We start from the raw sequence: 14,438 nt of genomic DNA, 5'->3' as shown, positions 1-14,438 counted from the left end.
AGTGCATCAGGTCTTATATGTATGTAATTGGCTCTACATCCTTTTTGGGTGTTTGGCCGAGCTCCTCCTCCTATTTGTGGGGTGCGTCTTGACGTTGTTCCACAAATGGAGGGACCTACAGTGTCAAGCCGACACCGAACGGCAAATATTTTTATGAGGAGTTTTTTCATGGGAGAAATACACTCGGAGGTTCGCCATTGCCTGCCGAGGGGCGACCGCTATTAGAAAAATGTTTTTCTTAATTTTAGTGTTTCACCGAGATTCGAACCAACGTTCTCTCTGTTAAATCCGAATGGTAGTCACGCACAAGCCCATTCGGCTACGGCGGCCGCCAATCAGCGGTGTTTCCTGAAAAGTACTAAGAGGGTAACAGCAAAATTTCTTCTGATGCCACCATAGGCATCATCGGCGATCCACTGCGTATACCGTGTTTGAAGACTGAGGAGGGTATAAAGCAATTTTTCTGCTGCTTTCCGGCATTCACCAGACTTAGATGGTACATTTTTGAATCGGATGTATTCAGAGTATCTTTCCCTCGCCAAACTACTAAGCTTGGCCATCTCAAACGAAATTGTGACAGTAAATTCGGCAGCCACGTCATCAGTTTGATCAAATGCTTGAAGGCTGTACTGGACAATAAAATAACTTGGGAAGGGTTTTCTATAACCTATGGTACATGGATGGATCTTTCACCGAGGAAAGTGCATGAACAGGTATCTGTGGACCGGAGAAAAGATACTCGAAAGTGGTAGACAAAAATGCAAGTATTTTTCAAGCGGAACTCTACGTAATAGAAAGATGTGCTCCCTCTGACTTTGAACGCAACTACAACAACAGAAGCATAGCTATCCTTACTTATAACCAGGCAGCAATCAAGGCCCTCAACTCTTTCCGAGTTACATCAAAATTGGTGCTGAAGTGTCTTCATCAGCTAGATATCATAGATCGGAACAATCAGGTATGGATCCCAAGAGCTCCAAGACACTTTAAACGAATTTTCTGGATTTCTTTTCAAAACATTGAATTATGGGATTTTAATTTATTCTGATGAGAAAGAAGTAGCAGAGTAATTAGTCTCGAAAGAAGTGGCCTCCCCATTTATAAGCGCAGAGCCTTTTTGTGGGGGCAATCTATCGGATTTGTCGCTATCAAAATCAATGATAGGTAGCATACACCTAAACCCTTTTAAAGAGTTAAATGGAGTTAAATAAGAATAGTTTGAGAATCTTCGCAGAAATTCTAATAGGACTTTGGAAATTGAATCTTCCATGGGAATCTTCTAACCTGGGGATATACTCCGATACAATTTCTATAGAGAGTAAGATGCATCCGCCAAACATGTACAGGCGACATGCCAAGCTCTGATGCATGAGTGTCCTTAGCCCAAAAGCCCGAAATTTTTTTTACTTTCCCTTTTAGAAATAAGACGCAAACTCACAACTTTCAGAAACTTGTGCTATAGACTTATTAACAATTTTCGACCATTTTTTTGTTCTTTATTGAAATTGAATTTTAATAAATATTAAAATTTTAATAAAATTCAATTTCAATAAAGAATAAATAATAAATATTAAAATTTTAATAAAATTCAATTTCAATAACTTTTTTAATAAAAATATAGTTCATTCTGCTGGAAAAACTATAAAAATCCAAGTTTCAAAATTTGTGCAAATTTAAAAAAATCAACAAATTAAAAAAAAAGATTTTTTTAAACATATTTTTTAGAAAAATTTCTAGTACTCAGTTCTATCGCCAATTGAATTTCGGTGCAACAAAGTGCAAGTTTCAAGTGCCTCAAAAATCGCTTTGATTTTTGCCATTTTTTTTTTTGCTACCAGTGTTAGCTGTTTAATTCCACATAAAAAATACCGAGAATTCGAAAAGTAGAGAAAATACACGAAAAAAAAAACATTTAAAACATCTAAAATTTAATAAACTACAAAACCGGAAAGTTTTCTAAAATTGTGATAAAAATTCGCTGAATTTTTTTTAAATTTGCACAACGCTTAAAATTTAGATTTATATGGTTTTTGGTTTGGTTGGTAGGAGAATGAACTATATTTTGGTAAAACAGAAATTATGAAAATTAAATAAGAGCAAATAAATCGTCAAAACTTGACAAGAAGTCCTAGTGCTGTAGCTTCTTGACGCAGTGTTAATTTCTAAACCAAACATGGACGGCCTTGGGCTACTTTTCTTAAAAAACTTTAGAAACCGAAGCAGCAAAGGTAGTACAGGTAAGTTTCCTTAGAGCTGTGAGCTACTTTGAGAAAAGTTTGCACAAGCAGTTTTTTGGAGCATTTTTAGCTCTTTTTCCTATGGAGCTTTTCTGCTTTTTAACGATATTTTCACTTTAAACTCTCGGAAGAACATCTTTTACGATGACTTAAGAATAAGTTGATATTTTTTCGGGTTTACTCACCGCACATTCGTTACAGTTATGTTGCTAACACCATACGCTTGTATATTACGGAATAGGGCTCGGTAACCGTCCGGTCCACTGCCCAGCACAATGCCAATCTCATCGATGACGACCGGCTCAATCTGTAAGAAAATGTTGTGTGAGTTAGTCAATTGAGTATGAGAATGTGTGTGTGTATGTGTGTGTGTGTGTGTGTGTGTGTGTGTCAATTAAGGGGTTGAAATTTAACATTTGCTTGAATAACGGGCGCAATAACCCGCAGCTCACCTCGTAAATATCCAACTCAGGTATGCCTTGCCGCAGATAATGCACCAATTTGTTGCCGCTGTCACGCAGGCATTCGTTGACATATTCCTCATCGCGCGGACACTGTTGCAAGTAGTAGGCTGAAAGCGTTAAAAATAAATGAAAATCCAACGACAAACGTAATAAGTAATAATAGAGCGCTTCGCCATTTAATTGATGTTTTTGGCTACACAAAATAACGGTTATGTATAATAAAGCACAAATGCGGTAAGGCATGGCAATAGTCACGAAACATATTCAAATTCCAAAGTCTAGTTGTGAAAAAAAACAAAAACAAAAACAATGACAATAAGTGAGTATTTTGCTACTCGGATTTTAAAACTTTTCTCGATTGAAGAAAAATTCAAATCATGTCTCGATTAAAATATTTCAGCAAATAACAATCAATAATAAATGTTAAACATTTCCAATAATGCAATAAATTTTTCTTAAATGGCTTCGTTCAAATAAGTAATTTGCATGCATTGACTACGCTTTTGTTTTCAGTGTAAGTATTTTTTTAAAGATGCGTCGATTTCTCGGAATTTGTGTGAAATTTTGATTTTCTACTTCCATTCGAAGAAAACTACGGCTCGAATGCTCGTAAATACAGGCAGCGACACAGCCGTGTCGCGAGTGGTTATATTAGATTTGTGGGGGGTTGGACAAGTTCAAGCACCCAGTCAGGAGATTTCAGTAGAAAGAATAGGGAGATAGAAGAGAAGAAAATGTGGATGGTAGGTTATGGTGGTAGTTGGTCTGCTTAGACCTCACAGGTCCGTTGTGATAAATGTGGGTGGTAAGACGGAAAAATTAGTTTGAAGTCACTCTTCCACAAATCTCTTGAATTCTTTGATGAATCTTAAGAGATACGGGAGAGGAAGAGTATGGACTTTATCCATACTCAGTATATCGCAACCCAATATCCTAAGTCTGATTCTGAAAGACGCCAGACAGCTACAGAGAATATGCTCTGCAGTGTCGTCGTTCTCAAGACAGGATAGGCATATCGGGCTGTCGACGACCCCCATGGCAGTCATATGCTGACCATAAGCGTCGTGCCCTGTGATTACACCCACCAGTACTCTCAGGTCCTTTTTGCTAAGTTTTAGGAGAAAGGTCGCTATTTTCGTGTTTGGTCGCAAGTGGTACGAACACTTCAAGAGTAATGATTTTGAGGTCGAAGATTCTTAATATTAGGCACTACTTCTTAAAGATTTGTGGAAAAGTGCAAAAGGAGTTGGAGAAATAAATGGGAGAACGAGTTGAAGCCGAGATATGTTGAAGGGTGATGCTTTACTTGTGAACTGTGAGTTCTTAGGCAAACACGGAAAAGGTTCCTTCGTCATATTGTAAATGGCGATAAGAAATTAGTCCAATTCGATAGGACGAAGTGCAGAAAATCATGCGAAAGTTCGGACATGTTTCCAAATCGTCGACCAAACCGAATGTTCACGACGCCGAAGTTATGACCTGTTTTCGACGAGGTCGATTCGGTAAGATACATACATACATTCACATGATTTGGAGCACGCTTGTATATGTGTCAAAACCATAGAACACCACAACCAACACAAAAATTTAGATTTGACTTACGGTACAAGATTTCATCATAGACCATTCAACAACGAGCAACGAGCCCAACAACCTAGAACACATCACAATCAACACCACCAACATCATCAAAACCATCAAAGATATCAACCACAAGAATAATTTACAAAAGTCCCCAAAACAACCGCCAGTTGGTGCTATAAGTCAATTGACTTGAGTTCCGTTCTTTTATTAGGTTGTCAAATCTGTGATTAACATTCCGAGCAAAATTGTATCGCCATTGCTTGATATATGTAAAGGTTACGCCGTTGTACAAATGGATTTGTATTTACAACAACAACTTTGTATTTAATGTTGCGTAAAAAATTGAATTTTAAAACATTGAAAACTGATAGAAAAATCAATAAAATGAAAGAAAAGTTATTCAATAACTGCAAGTTAACTATCAGAGAGCCGGCAGAGGACTTGAACATGGCTTCTGGATCCGTTCAGGACATTGCAGTTAATGATTTCGGCTTGCGCCGAGTTGCTGTAAAAATGGTCCAGAAGAACCTGAATTTCATGCCGCATTGATATCACTAAAGACATGATTTCCCAGTCGGGTGCATAAATCAGGCGAGTAAGTGGAGCTCCGAATGAACCAAGATCAGTCAAAAACGAACGAGGTGCTCATGGTTTATATGGACCGCAACGATATTTTATACTATGAATTTTTGTTAGAAGTCCAGACAGTTAATAAGAACAACTATTTGGGCGTTAAGACACGTTTACGTGAAGCAAATCGGCAAAAAAGAAAAGATTTGTGTGAAAACAACTCATGCAACTTGCATCATAATAACGCACCATCGCCAGTGCCATCATTAGCAGTGAATTTTTGACCAAGAACGAAACGAGTACCATAGGCATCGAACTCACTTGATATACCTCTCTGCGATTTTATTCTGCTTAAACGATTCAAAACAGAGTCCCAGAAATGTTTCGAGAGCTGGATCAAACGCTGCCATAAGGGCGTTGCAGTAGGTGGAGAGTACTTTGAAGGCGATAATTTCACTTTTGGGGAATAAATTTGTATTTTGGACTTTCTGAATATACCCCGGGATCGTTTTGATCAAGGTGCTAATAAATATAAACTATTAAAACCGGTTGAGGTAATCGAATGCAATTAATGCGTTTGAGCAGAGCACTAAGCAAAAAACCAAGAATGATAGATTACTAGGTTTGGTCATTCAAAGCAAAATTGGCGCGTCAACGGGTTGTTGTTGTTGAAGTGGTTGAGTATTTCCACTGAAAAAATCCTAATTAGCGACCAGCACCGTTTTACTTCTACTGTTCTCGTGTGATGATGTCTTTTTTTTTATTTTTTTTTTGCTGTAAGAAAGGCTTACCGAAAGAGTGAAGTCATGCCCTAACTAGCATTGGATATTCACATAAGTAGTGGAAAAGACTTTCCTTCACCCCTTCCGCTTGACAGCTTCTGCAGATGGGATTGAGAGGGAGGTTGAGTCTGGCTGCATGATCCCCTACCTTCCAATGAACTGTAAGGGTTGCAGTTATGCGTGAAATTTTTTGTCGAGCGCATCCTAACAGGTAATTCGTGCTTTGGATTTTGTACGATGGCCACATGTTTTTTGTTGTAATACATGTAGTTAATTGCTTCCACCTTCTTTCGGCTAAAACATGATAGTGTGATGCAATGGATGCTTCTATTGTGTTGAGTGGGGCGCCTCTGCTATGTCTAGTGTCGAACCTTCTCTTGCTAGCTCATCCGCTACCTCATTACCCTGTATGTTCCTATGATCGGGTACCCATATCAGAGTAATTTCAAGCCAATGACTAAGCAATTCTAGTTCCTCTCTACACTGTAGGACTAGTTTGGATGAAATGGAGTTGGTGTCTAAGGCCTTGATAGCTGGTTGACTGTCTGATAAGATAGCTATTCTTGCACCAACTTCCTTATGGAGTTTTAGTGATTTACATGCTTCTCTGATCGCTAACAGTTCGGCCTAGAACACGCTGGCATAGTCAGGAAGTCGAATTGACGGAGACAGGTTGAGCGGCTCCGAATGAAAGTTAGCTCCCACACTACAGTTCACCTTAGAACCGTCAGTGTAGATTTCAATATCGTATCTTTCAATCACCTTCCCTTTGTCCCATTCGGCTGTCGGTGGAAAACGTACCAAGTAACGTAAAGTCTTTCTTGAAGTTAAGGTCGGGGACTGTGTAGACTGATTTGTTTTTGAGCAGTGAGGGTCCCTGTAGGAGAATCTGTGACCGTACGATCTTATAATCTAGCTTCCTATGTCTCTGAGGCTCACCGCGCTGTAACATCAACGGGTACTCTGCTGAAGAATTCTAACAGTTCTTACGCTCTTCCAAAAAGTTGTTGTTCAGATGGCAACGAACTATGGTGCGGGGTGGCTGTGTCAATTTTTTTTTTTGTTTGTATAATATATCCCCGTCGTACATCTTCGAAAACGTCAGCCAATCAGCTGATTTGTTCAAAACCGCTGTGGGGCTGTTAACAATCTGGTGTTGCCCACACCTCTGCATTCTGTACTTAGACATCTTGACGAAAGACGTCCACAGTCTGAAGAAGCGATGGAATTCATGCGGTACCCAAAATATGGGGTAATAGTGGCAAGTACTTTGAAACAGAAATATTTCTTTATATTTTTTGTTCATTTCATATATATTTTTTCATTATTTTAACTTGTGAATATGAAAATAAATTTCTAGAAAGTTGTTGAAATAACTTTTTATTATTTAATATTAGTTATTACTATTAATAAGTATGTAAATGTAATGACAAAGTATCAACAAGTCCGTTTACATTTCAGGCGGATAAATTTGTATTAAAATTTATAAATGCAAATATATTTACTTATATTTGTATGCATATAACATCTGTCTATTATCATTTATGTACCTACAAATATGCTAATTAATATTACGGATATACTCATATACATATATAAGTGCATGTGTGCATGTGTTAGTGTTAGTCAGCAGTGTTGAAATAGATAACAATCGTGACTCTCTAAAAGCTTAACTTTTTTTCTTGTAATTAATTTTCATAATTTCAATTAATTTTTAAATGGAAAATCACGGGGTTAAAGCCCTTTATGGTTTATAGAGCGCTGGCCTCGATACACTGCTTTACACCTGGAAATTAATGAAATGGGCAAATGTGTGGTTATGCAAGAAAAGTGTTGATGGTTGGAGAACGGTATCATTTGTTGTAGGGGATTCCTACGAAACGCCAAAGCTGATATAACCAATTACAGTTACTCATATGTGCCCATAACTACGAAAGTGGTCTAAGTCAAAAGCGGATAAGTTAGCAAGAAAAGGCTCGACACTAGAAATAGCAGAGGCGCCCCACTCAATACGATAAAAGCCTCCATTGCTTCACATTATCATGCTTTAGCCGAAAGTAGATGGAAGCAACTAACTACATGTATTATAACAAAAAACACATGACCGTCATATAAAATCGAATCGGGCGAATGATCTGTTAGGATGCTCTCGGCCAAACATCTTACGTATTACTGCAACCCTTACAGGCCATTGCACTATGGGGTTTTTGGCGTTTTTTTGGCATATATTAAAAAAATAACGTATCCTGTATTTTAAAATAAGCTTTATTTTTGTTTTTACCATACCCTAATTAGTTGAGAAATTAGTCGTTAAAATTTTTTACGATCACACTGATTGAACGGTACGCCTTCAAAGTCAGCTGATTATCGTGTTCGCTTTGTGCACAGTTTGGTGGAATACATTGAAAAAAGTTTGATTGCTCGAGTTATCCAAATAAAACAAAGAATCCAAATTTAAATGATGGAAGGTAATATAAGATTATAGTTTAGTAACATTTTTTCAATTATGTGTGGTTTAGATTTTGTATATCGTGTTTTATTCATATGTATTATTTAAATTAGTCTTAACAAGTATAGGTGCGTTTCGTATAATAGAACTTCCAAGGCGCACAGAAGTGCACAGAGTTTTAAATGTAGAGTTACTTACTAAAACGTCCACAATAATATGTAACTAACTTTGTTTGCACAAATTTGCCCCTTTTACAGAGGGATATATGTTCGGAAATGTAGAACTGCTAGATATTTATATCAAAAATAATCGGGCAGAAGTCGCAGTTAAGCAGCATATATTAAAAAAATTGGTGAAAGTCTGAATGAATCTAAGGTAGATTCGAAATCTGAAATCATATATGCACGGGTATAATGGTAAAAAGGTATTTGTGGAATATTTAGGACAAATGACCCTAATTGATGGGAAAGTTTTAAATATAATGTCGGGATGCAACTCATGCCAGTCTTGCCCCATCTGCGGAGCAAAGCCAACACAATTACTTAATATTAAAGATATTAATTCAGAAGTTTTCAAGGCCAAAACACATGCCCTTCAATATGGAATCAGCCCTTTGCATGCTTGGATCCGCTTTTTCGAGTTTGTGTTGAAACTTTCATATAGAGTCGAGATGAAAAAGTGGCTCGTTAAAGATTGTGATAAACCTCAATTAATAGCTCTTAAAGGAAATGGGCCTCAATGTAGACAAGCCTATTCCAAACGGCAGCGGAAACTCCAATGACGGCAACACAGCAAGGAGGGCATTTTCTGACGTAGCCTTATTAGCCTCAATTTTAAATGTTGAAGAACAATTACTGAAAAACTTCTATATAATTTTAGTGAGCATTTCCTATGAGCATGAAATTAGCTCAAGCAAGTTTGAAACCTTTGGTGGAATGATTTTTGAACTGTACCATTACAATTATCCTTGGTATCCTATGTCCCCTACTGTTCACAATGTACTAGTACATGGTCATCAAATAATAAAAAACTCGCTGGTTTCTGTTGGCTGTCTTGGGGAACATGCATCCGAATCCCGAAATAAGTTTTATAAGAGCTATAGAAGGGGGCATGCAAGAAACTGCAGTCGGCTGGATAATATGACAGATGTTTTTAACAGAGCCTTAGATACTTTGGACCCATTTTTGTCCACTATCTTTTTAAAAGAACGACAAAACAAAAATAAAAAAAAAAGACATACCAAAAGAAGTTTTCGCGCTGCTTCAATCGCCATATTTAAATATTTTAACAAATAATGACAAAGATTATCAGGAAGAAGATGAAGAATATGACGAAGATATTGAACTTGATGTGATTACTTCTGAGGAAAAATATATTAAAATAGAAGAAAACTAAGTTCATATTGGTAGTAAGTAGTCTCAATAAGCTGTTTGTAAGTTACGTAATATTTTTCTTTCTTCTTAGAACCCATATATGCAGTTTAAAAATGTACCTAAGCCATTTTGGAAGGGAATTATCCACCCATACAAATTTAATAAAAACAAAGAAATAATTTAATTAATTTTAAATAAATATTTATTGTTTAAGAATGCACAAATTCGCGAAATAAATTAAATATATGGAAACAAAAATTTACTATAAATTGTTACATTATTTTAAAGATCATGTTCAGGGCGGATGTGTAGGCGTAATCGAATGAAAAAATAAACAAAAACCGAAATTCTACTTTAATCTACGTGATTCGCCTGTCATTTAAGTCATTATCTTTAAATTTGTGATTTATGCCAAAAAAATTTAAAAAAACCCCATAGTGCATTGGAAAGTAGGGGATCATACAGCTAGACTCAATCTATCCTTCAATCCTATCTGCAGAAGCTGTCAAGCGGAAGGAGCGAAGGAAAGTCTTTTCCACTAGTTATGTGAGGGTCCAGAGCTAGCTAGGGCACGACTCGATTCCTTTGGTAAGCCTTTCCTGCAGCAAATTAATGAGATCTCAGACATCTGCTATACTTGGATTTGACTTAGAAAAAAACAAAAAAAAAACACATTATACGACGACGGTGGTAGTAAAACGGTGCTGGCCAATAATTAGGATTATTTCAGTGGAAATACTCACGATATCGTCAAAAATGAATCTTGAGAAGGTGGATGTAATTTCAACTTTATACAGAATTTATTTAGTGTCAATTATGAAAGTGGTCTAAGTCGCAAACTTGAAGAAATTAGATATAAATATAATTTGCAATAACGCATGCCCCTCTTCGCTGTGTTTCTGAACCACATGGTAGACTGGTAAAATAAATTATAATGAAAACGAGAACATACTTTAAGTTTTCCAGGATATGAGAGCCACTGCACCAGAGCTCGTCACACTCCTGGTCGAGAATATTTGAGTCCGGATCTAGACGTAAATAGTCTATATGTAGAGAAATATGAGGAGAAGAACCAATCTTTTGTTAAGGAATGGATCTACAGGAAAATATTTAATACGGAATTTATCTTAAATTTCCATGCTCCTCGAAAAGACAAATGCTCCAAATATACGATCTTCTAAATGGAAAAATCAAAGCATGCAATAATGGGCAATTTAAAATTACAATTCTCAAAATTACATCTTAGAGAAGGCACGAAGAATCATACATTTACAAAATGCCGAAAGAGCTAGAAACTGTCTTACAGAGGACTAGAAAAAAAGCCAAAAAAAAATTCCAGCGAATACTATGGATTCTTGTTTGATTTACATGAAAGCACTTCCGTATCCCAAACTGTCTGTTTCGTTAGCCTATTATAAGCGAAATATGAACTTCAACACAGTTTGATCAGTTAGGGTTTCTGGACATGAGTGATAAGAGGGAAATAAAATAGCTGATCATCCAGCTAAAAAAATGGAAAAATATGCCTCTAATTGATCCTGAGTCTTTCCGTGGTTGTATAAAAGGTCACGTTAACGCATTTCTTAGAAAGTGGTACGAGAAGAAATTCGTTGAGTACTGGCGCAATTCTATCGGTGAGCGGCAAGCGAAATAATTCCTAATGCCAGACAGAGGAACTTCTGATAAGCTTATTTCACGAAGCAAAGCAGACTTAAGACTTCTAACTGGTTACCTTACACGCCACTGTAGGCTGAGATACCACTTAAACAAAATAGATACCATCTCTGAGACGATCACCTGACGATTCTGTGAAATGTACACTGAAAATTCAGAATACATCCTTTGTGAATGTTCTGCACTATAAAAAAAAGATGCATCGGAAAAAGGATACATCAGCAAAAGGATACGCCACTGTGGTATTGCCGTGCCCCGCATAATTTATGGTACAATAAACCCCAGAATGTGGTAAAATTTTTAAAAACCCTTGAAATATAGGGTAGGTCTTTTTCAGTCGCAGTGCGCAGTAGCTTAATAATAATACATACATACATATATTAGATTTAAGCACAAAAATACCAATTTAAAATCTGCTTTAAAAAATTTTAAGTCATGATCACCTTAAAACGAGTACATTTTTTTATTTGGAGAAAATGCGCAGCATCGTCAGAAAAAAATTGTCAAAAATCAACGAGAATTTTTAGCCAACTTAAACCTTCGCTTTACTATATTGAAACTAAATGGGCTATGAAACTGCGTACTTAGATTTTTTCAAATTCGAAACTTTTAATTTTGTAATTCTGATGATAGTTTGTCGATTTTTTATATATCTTGCACAAAGTTGGAAACTTTGATTTATATGATATTCTTTGTAGAATGAATTACATTTTTTTGGAATTAATAAAAATTAAAAAAAATAAAATAAAAAACAATACAAAAATTGTCAAAACTGGTCAAAATTTTTTCTTTTCTTCGATTTTCTTATTTAGTTACGCGCTTACGCCTCTGTTCGGTCTTTGGCCGATTTCCTCATCCAATGTGTGGTGAAGACCGTGATGTGCTTCCACAACAAATAAAGTGACCTGCAGTTTTTTGCCTCCTCTGAATGCCAGATGACTTTTTATATGAGAAGCTTTTTTATGGCAGAAATGCACTCGGAGGTTTGCCATTGCCACCTCACTCTATTGTATCTTGAGCTTAATTCTAACCAATAGTTGTTGTTTTGGCTACTTCCTAAAATAAATAAATAAATACTCACGTTGCACATCATCCTGCGCCTTCACCGAAATCCAGCTGATTAGTGTCAAAAACGCAATCAAACCGAGCTTCAACATTTTCATATTTTTCTTTATTAGTATTTTCACTTTTCGGAAAGCAAAAGTTGCAGATCTTTTCACAAATAATTAGCACTCCCTAAATATTGAAGGTAGATGCGGGTAGCACTGAAACGCACTGAAGTGATGCTTTCGATATTTGAGTTAAGCGATCGTTGCCAGCGAAAGTGCAATAAAACGAAATCGGCGCTTAACAAAATTCGAGTAGCAAACAATTTCACTTTGAGCCACGAGCAAATTGGCGCCGTTTCTTCGAATACCAACGGTAGTCACAAAAAATGTCACTGGAATGTCAGTTAAACGAAAATTAGGTCAAGACTTAAAGAAAATAGCCGTAAAACACACAAACGCGTAAAACGCGCACAGACTGAACGCTCAATGTTACTCGATGGCAAACAAAGAATACTATGCATGTATTGTACACACGTATGTATGTATGTATGTTTGTATGTAGATTTATAACGAAATGTACGCGTGAGTGGCCTATAAATAATGAATGCCAATTCTAATGTTAACTCTTTCACTTTGATATTTGTTTTCTTTTTTTAGTTCTTTATATTCTTTGCTATGCCACGAGACGAGCGGGAGCGTCTGCCTGATGGACGTACAACTTTCACGCGGTTTGGGCCACAAATGAGCTGAAACTCTGTTGGCCAAGGTGTTTTAACCAAGTTGTGTTGCCAGAAATGCAGAAGCTTAAGCAGCCAACGTCCATTTCTTATGGCGGACGAGTGCAATAAAAGAAATGAAGAAAGCCGAAATGGAACAGAAACGAAATGCGCGAGAAGAGAAAGCAAATACGACGCAATGAAATACATGGCTCCATGTATGGTATATGCGTGTGTGTATGTGTGTTTACAAGCAGAATCAAAAATTAAAGCAGAAAGAGGCGAATATGTAGAACACGAAAATGCTGAAACAAACAAAGGATACCCATAGGTGTATGCATGTGTGTATGTATGTATGTGTGTATGTATGTATGTGTGCATTCTTGTATGTGCGAACTCACATAAGTGCGTGTATGTATGTGTGTGTGCTGTGTAGTAGCTGCGTGACTACTTTTATTTTAATAAAAAAAAAATTAAAAATAAATAAAAAAAGTACTTCCCCGCACAGCATAACTGCGCGCCACATCTGAACTTAAACAACAAAGGCAAGAGCAGCTGTTACCATAATAATATTCTGCAACGGCTGCAACGACCTGGTATCAACATATGTATGTATGTACATCCACTCAAGCTTCTGGCCTCTACTCCGGCAATAAGTCAAGTATGTATGTATGTGTGCGCAAGTGCAAGTTCGCACGCTAGATGATACGTAAAAGTGTGCATACCTACTAGTGATGCCAATTTTTTCGATTTTTAAAATCCCGAAATTTTCGGGTTGAGCGAATTACAATCCCGCGATCCCCATTTTTATTTTTCAAACACTTAATCCGCAAAAAATTGCAAAAAATATTGTTGCAAAAGCAACTTCTTCTTCTTGATTGGTGCTATAACCGCTTAAGCGATTTTGGCCGAGCTCAATAAAGCGCGCCAGTCGTTTCTTTCTCGTGCTAACTGACGCCAGGTGGACACACCAAGTGAAGCCAAGTATTTCTCTAACTGATCTTTCCAACACAGAAGATGCCTTCCTCTTCCTCTGCTACCACCAGCTGGTACCGCATCGAATATTATACTTTCAGAGCCGGAGCGCTTGTATCCATTGGGGCGACAAGACCCAAGCAACGTAGACGGTGGATCTTTATTCACTGTGTCATGTCTATGTTGTATTGCCTGCGATACTCTCCGTCGCCAACGTGCAAAGGTCCAAAAATTTTGCGCACAATCTTTCTCTCAAACACTCTAAGTGGCGCGTTATCCCATATTGCCATCGTCCAAGCTTCTGCGCCATACAAGAGAACGGGCATGATGAGACCCTTGCAGAGTGTTAGTTTTGTTCGTCGAGAGAGGACTTTTCTGCTTAGTTGCCTATTTAGCTCAAAGTAGCCTTTGTTGGTAAGCGAGATTCTTCATTGGATTTCAAGGCTGTTATCGTTTTTAATGCTGGTTTCTATATAAACGAAGTCTCTTACAACCTCTTTTGCCACTCTAAAGACTACTGCAGCTTCTTCAGGCTTTGAAAAGCGTTGACTGCGCATTTTAGTTT

The 14,438-nt window shown here is 37.1% G+C and overlaps 1 protein-coding gene across 2 annotated transcripts in view; it reads right to left on the bottom strand.

The window, feature by feature from the left end:
- The window catches only part of LOC129249460 (protein takeout), a 31,202-nt gene extending 18,240 nt beyond the window's left edge, over window positions 1-12,962 (bottom strand). The window contains exons 1-4 of one of the 2 annotated variants that reach the window (XM_054889300.1): window positions 12,899-12,962; window positions 12,215-12,574; window positions 2,690-2,808; window positions 2,423-2,544 (exon numbers count right to left, since the gene is read on the bottom strand). In XM_054889300.1, coding sequence (XP_054745275.1) covers window positions 2,423-2,544; window positions 2,690-2,808; window positions 12,215-12,296 — 323 coding nt within the window. In that variant the 5' untranslated portion in view covers window positions 12,297-12,574; window positions 12,899-12,962. Of the gene's footprint in view, window positions 1-2,422; window positions 2,545-2,689; window positions 2,809-12,214 lie in introns of both variants that reach the window. The other variant, XM_054889290.1, reaches the window with a different exon arrangement.
- Between the last annotated feature and the right edge of the window lie 1,476 nt (window positions 12,963-14,438).

This window comes from Anastrepha obliqua, chromosome 1, assembly GCF_027943255.1.
Source record: "Anastrepha obliqua isolate idAnaObli1 chromosome 1, idAnaObli1_1.0, whole genome shotgun sequence".
Lineage (NCBI taxonomy): Eukaryota > Metazoa > Arthropoda > Insecta > Diptera > Tephritidae > Anastrepha > Anastrepha obliqua.
The sequence above is the reverse complement of the archived record's forward strand: the minus strand, read 5'-3'. Positions and strand labels throughout refer to the sequence as shown.